The 5809-nt window shown below is 53.8% G+C and overlaps 1 protein-coding gene across 1 annotated transcript in view; it reads left to right on the top strand.

Moving 5' to 3' along the window:
- MRPL21 (mitochondrial ribosomal protein L21) overlaps positions 1-5809 on the top strand; it is a gene marked incomplete at its 5' end in the record, with an annotated part of 14223 nt that overhangs the window by 7661 nt on the left and 753 nt on the right. The window contains 2 exons of the mRNA XM_008944826.1: positions 192-244; positions 5189-5292. Coding sequence (XP_008943074.1) covers positions 192-244; positions 5189-5292 — 157 coding nt within the window. The remainder of the gene's footprint in view (positions 1-191; positions 245-5188; positions 5293-5809) is intronic.

Below are 5809 nucleotides of genomic sequence, written 5' to 3' on the forward strand. Positions count from 1 at the left end.
GAATCTGCTCTGTGGCTCTCAGCTGCCTTCCCCGCCGTCCACCCCCCGAATAACCCTGTCAGGCCTGAAAGGCATAAAGGGCTATTTTTAAGCTGTTCAGCTCCTCTGTGGGGACTGTAGGGTTTGGAACATTGTTTGCATTTCTGCTGGCAGAGTGAGCCAGTGATCTGTGCCTGATTTATTTTCCACAGGTTTTGCTGGTTGGTGCTGACGACTTCACGCTTATTGGAAGGCCTCTCCTGGGGTAAGATGTCTCCTATGAGAATTACCTTTGAGACAATTTTTGTACTTAATTGTAGCTTCAGGGCTCCTACAGTCCGTGAAACTGAAGAGAAACTTGGATTTATCAGCACTAGCTTTTTTTCCAGCCCTGTGTCTTTCAAAAGAGTCACCAATAAAACAAGCTGAGCAACCTCTGCTGCCTCCAACCATTGCCACAGTGCCAGGACAGAGCAGCAGTACCCACTGCTGAGGTAACTGTTGGATGTTCACCTCTGTTGGGTTGGATCTTTTTCTCATGGCATAAGCCTTGCACAAACCAGCAGTAAATCTTCCTCTTCAACATCTTTATGCTCTCACCCTAATTTTGGTGGTCGTCATCTTGGAATAACCCAGACATCCTTTCCCATCCCTTCATCTCTTAATTTGACTTAGTTCTTTTAACCCAGTTCTTATTGCCCTTGTCTTAACCCAACAGGCCTCAATCTTAAAGTTCCTCACTGTCCCTTCCTCCTAGTCACAAGCTCCAGCAATCCCAGGACTGGGGTTTAGCCCATTGGCACCATCTCCACCCCAGTGCTGCAGGGCTTGCTGCCCAGGCTGGCACACAGCTGCTCCTCCAGCCTCTTCTTCACCAGGAGGAAGTGGTGCATGGACCAGGCATTATCCCTCAGCTCTGAGCACGAGCCAGAAGCAAAGTCATCAGCTGTTGTTTTCCCCAGGGCAAGAGATTTTAGGGATAAAATGTAAGTGGAGATAAGGTGGGTTGTAGGTGCTCGGAGTACCTGGCAGCCCTGGCTGGGCTCTGGTCACAGGCTAAACCACGTTTAGCTCTTGGCTTGAACTGCAGCAGCTGGCAGAGGATGGTCAGATAAGGAGGAACCTGTATTCTCAGAGTAATTTCTTGGTGCCTTGTAGATCCAGGTTAGAAATACCACCTAGTTTCAGACTGGTTTCAGTTCTGAGTGCTTTCTGTGGTGCCAGGGGGGTGCTGGTATTTTTTTGAGGTGTTTGTTAATATCATGCCTTGGGTTGTGCTGGTGGTAACTGCCTTGGCTCCCTGTGTTGGACAGGACTTTGAGGGCTGCCAGTGCTTTTAACAGTCCTGCAGAGATCCGGAACAGCAGATCACCAGGAGTCATTGAATTATTGCCAGATGTTGGCAATAATTCAATGTGAAATCTTGCAGAAGATTGTAGGAAGAGGAATCTTGTTATTAGGACTAGAAATGTCATCTTGCAGGAGCTGAAATGAGAGCCCCAGTTCTGTGGACAGGGCCGTGCCATGCTGGGTGCTTGAAGAGCACCACCCTTCACCTGCTCTCTTAGCTGGTGTCCCTGGGGTGGATCTCTGCAGCTCGGGGAGTGTGCTGGATGTGGGCTGTGGCCCGAGACCCAGGAGCTCTGGGCAGAGGGAGAGCAGCTGTTTGGCCCCTGCAGGTGCCGCACGTGTGTGGGGAGTGTTCTCAGCTGCCTGAAGCAGAGCAGACCACAGATCTGCCAGAGTGAGCTCAAACCCCAGTGACCTGGGCAGGGCGAGGAGGTTGACCAGGCAGAATGGAAGGCTGGTGGGAAGGTGCCAGTGTCCCTCTGAGCCCCAGGGAAAGCTCCTGAGTCCCCAGCCCCCCAGCAGGAGGAGGAGAGGAGAGAGCAGAGCCTGGCGTGTCACCGCGAGCAGTGTGGACTGCGGTTCCTTACAGAGTTCCCAGCTGTGCATAAGCCACAGCTATTTTGGAAGGGAGATGGGGGGTTAGATGGGAACAGAGGCAGTTTGATCTGTGTTGTCTCAGAAACAGGCCCGTGGGTGACTGGCCCCAGTGTCTGTGAGGCAGCTCCTCAGGGCTGCACGGGCCGGGGGCGGGCAGGAGCTGGCCCTGGGTTGGACAGATGGGCCTGTTTTAATGGTCTGCAGCAGTCAGATACCTCCCAAGATGACACTCCTCCAAAGCCTTTAAAAAACAACAGTGCAACAAAACATATCTGCGTGGCAGAGGCTATTCTGGGAACTTGTGGCTGGCTTCTGCTCTGGAATCTGAGCAATGTGCTGTCCCCTCGGCTGGCACAGGGGCTCCGGGCAGCGTGTGCTTCCACTCGGTGTAGCTGTGCAGTGCAGACACTGCTGTGGGCTGGTGAAGCTGTGACCAGGGGTGAGTGTAGCCTTGGGCAGGTTGGTGTTTCACCATCCTGTGAGTGCCCTCAGCTGCTGTAGGCCCGAGTGCTGAGGGTGGTGCCTCTGTGAGGGAGCTGGGATTATTTCTAGACAAAGCACAGCCGATGGGAATTCTGTCCTCTCGCTGAACCTTGCTCTTTATCCTCCTCCTTGCCCATTTTTGCAGTGGCTTCAGTGGCTCCAAGGGACCCTGGACCTGTTCTTCTCCCAGACAGCCAGGCTGGGATTTGGTTCCCTTCAGCAGGGAGTGAGTGAGCTTGTCAGTTGGAATTATCACCTCTGAGAGTCAGGCTCCTGGGGCGTTGCAGCTTGCCTGGTTCTTTTTCACTCCTTAATGACAATGGCCTTCAGCCCAGCTTAGATCTGTGAGATTTTGGTGTGAATTCTTCTTGCCTCCTGCAAAACCTGATGGATGTGCTTTGTCAGGAAGCGTTTTGCTGCTGGAAGCAGCAGGGCCTGACTGTCTGGGCCAGGCTCTGGGAAATGTGTGACCCCCTTTTTATTTCTGTGGGCATTCCAGTCATACCTAAAACAGTCGATAAAGATTTTTTTTTTCCTTGGGCTCTGTTTTGCTGAGAACTTTTCTGTTCATATGCACTTCACCAGCAAGTTGGTTTCTGCCTTTCAGCCAGCAGGTCCTCATGCTTTGTCACACAGAGGACTCACCAGGGCCTGTCAGCCTTGAACGTTGACTTGATGAGTTAAACCACACTTGGATACTCTACTGTCTTAACAATACCTTTAAAGACTTGCTTGAAAGCATGTCAACATCTGAGTGATGTGGGGGGGACACTTGTCTGCTGGTCTGTGCCAGTGTTTCTGCCTTAGGCTGGGGCAGCTGCTGCAGCCCAGTGGTGCAAGCTGTGTGTGGCTGTGCTGCTCAAACCCTGCCCCTCCTGAGAGCAGCACAGAGATCTCACTGACCCCGGCGCTTTATCTGGCCTGGCTGCTTTCCAGTTTTCCCATGTGGCCATCACTAGAGAGTTTCTTACATGCCTTTACAGTCCCAGCCTCTGAGAAGTCAGTGGGAGTTTGCTTTGCCTGAGCCTTCAGTGGGCAGGACCTCGATGCAGACAGCAGAGCTCCCTGATGGCATTGGTGGCACAGGGCCTGCCAGGGAGCTCAGCCCTGCCCTGGCCTCCCCCTCACCCTGCAGAGCTCAGGGCTTGAGGAGTGCCCAGGGCTTGAGGAGTGCCCAGGGCTTGAGGAGTGCCCAGGGCTTGAGGAGTGCCCAGGGCTTCAGGAGAGCTCAGGGCTTGAGGAGGGCCCAGGGCTTCAGGAGTGCTCCCAGGCCCTGTCGCTGTGCTCAGCCTGCAGCTGGAGTCTCAGGGTCACCCAGTGCTGCCTTGAAATCCAGATTGTCTAAGGTCTGTTTTCTTCTGGGCTGGTTGCTGAATGCAGATAGATCAGTTTTCTCCCCTGGCTGCCCTCCCCTCCTGCCCCAGGGATTCCATCTCAGGCACACACTGCACCCCAGCAGCCACTCTGGGAGCAGTGGTGAATGTCTGGGAGCCTTTGGCCTCCTGGTGACCCTGCTGGAGCAGTTGGGCCTGATGGGCGTCCCCCCTCTGCCCCCTTCAGTGCAGACAGAGTCGTTTGTCAGGAAAATGTTCTTTAAATGTCTTCTGGCGCTGAAGGGAGCATGCTAATGAACTTTTAATAGTGTTCTGCACTGATGCTGCAGGGAAGAGTCTCTCCTCCTCCAGTGTGGCTGCTGATGGAAACCACACTTCCCAAAGCATTAGGCTGGCCCTTGTCTGGAGGCTGTGTGGACAGGGGGTGGACAGGTGCCTGGTCTTCCAGCACGTACCTCAGGCCACTCTGTGTCCCAGCTCTGGTGTTTTGCAGACAGATGGAACTCCCAGTGCTCTTCTTGTAACGTCAGCAGGACTTCCCCTGGAGCTCTGCAGGGTCCCCGGGTGGGCAGGAGGTGTGTTCACAGTCACTGAGGTAGTGTGGAGGGGCCTGTGGAGGAAGCACAGGCTGTAGTCTCTCCTCATCTCCATCCTCAGGGAGAGAGGATGTTTACTTGCTGAGAACTTCATGTGTAGAATGAGATCTAGAAATAATTTATTTGAGTGGTCTCACAGCTCAGCTTGAACTCGCCCAGCTGCAGGGTAGGGAGCAGTATGTGAAGTCCTCAGTGAGTCCTCATCTTCTCTTCCAGTTTGGGGTAAACAAGCAGGACAGACCAGGAGTGGGAGGCAGAAGAGGCGTGTGGGAGGAGAAGTGACTTGCTCCAGCAGCCAGTTAGCTGTGCTTCATGCTAGAACAGTGGGACATGTCCTTTTCACTGAGCCTTTGCCAGGGCTTAGTCAGGTGAGCAAGGTGAGAAGACTTTACTCCAGCCATCTGTGATGCTTTCTAGAAGGAGAAAGGACTTGTGCTGACCAGCATAGCACAGGAGAAGGGACCATGTGTGGGTTTCACCTGTCCCCTGAGCAAAGCAGGACACATAAGATCATGTGAACATGCCAGGGGAATTTATCTTACTGCAATCTTACAGGTTCCTGCAGGTTCCTCCTACTCCTGCCTGTGCAGCAGTTCTGATCTCAGCCCTCAGTGGCAGAGAGGTGCTGCCCTGCTCACCACCACGCCACGTGGCTGGTCACCTGCAGCACCTCAAGGCTTTGGGGTCTGCACTGGGAAGCCAAGAGCCTGACATCTCCCTCCTTCTGTGGGGCTGGGCTCTGCAAGGCAGGACGTGCTGTCTGAGCCTCGCTTTTCCCCAGAATCCTGCTCACAGTAGGAACAGAGTGTAAATAATGGAAAAGTGATACTTTTAAAATGTATCTTGAAGGAAAGATCTCGTCCGTGTGGAGGCTACAGTGATTGAGAAGACAGAGTCATGGCCCAAGATCAACATGCGCTTCTGGAGGAGGCACAACTACCAAAGGAAGAAAAGTAAGAGAAAGGGACACAGAGTTTCCTTCCCTGGGGCCCCAGAGCTGGCTCTGGGAGGGGCAGATGTTGGGGCACAAGGGCAGTGCCTGGGGGGGGACACTCACAGAGCAGATGCCAGGAGCCCTCGTGGCACAGCCCCTCTTGCCAGCCCCCTGCCCAGGTGTGCCTGCTGTGCTCAGAGCACAGTGCCCTGGTACTGCCTCAGCCCAGCAGCCTCGCAGGAGAGCCCTGCAGAACACCTTGCTGAAAACAGACCCTGGGTGGAAAAGCAATTTTGTTCTCTGTCCAAAGCCTTGAATATTAGATGTGTAATCCCAGATATTAGCAAGTCTTGGCAAGATCCTGCAGCAGGAGATTTCACAGAATCATGGGGTTGTTTTGGTTGGAGGATATCTTTCAGCTCATCAAGTTCAACCCTTCCCCAGCAGTGCCAGGTCCCCACTGCCCCGTGTCCCTCACCCCCCATCTCCACAGCTTGGGAACCCCTCCAGGGGTGGGGACTCCACCACTGCCCTGG

This window comes from Merops nubicus, unplaced genomic scaffold (genome assembly GCF_000691845.1).
Source record: "Merops nubicus isolate BGI_N331 unplaced genomic scaffold, ASM69184v1 scaffold20127, whole genome shotgun sequence".
Lineage (NCBI taxonomy): Eukaryota > Metazoa > Chordata > Aves > Coraciiformes > Meropidae > Merops > Merops nubicus.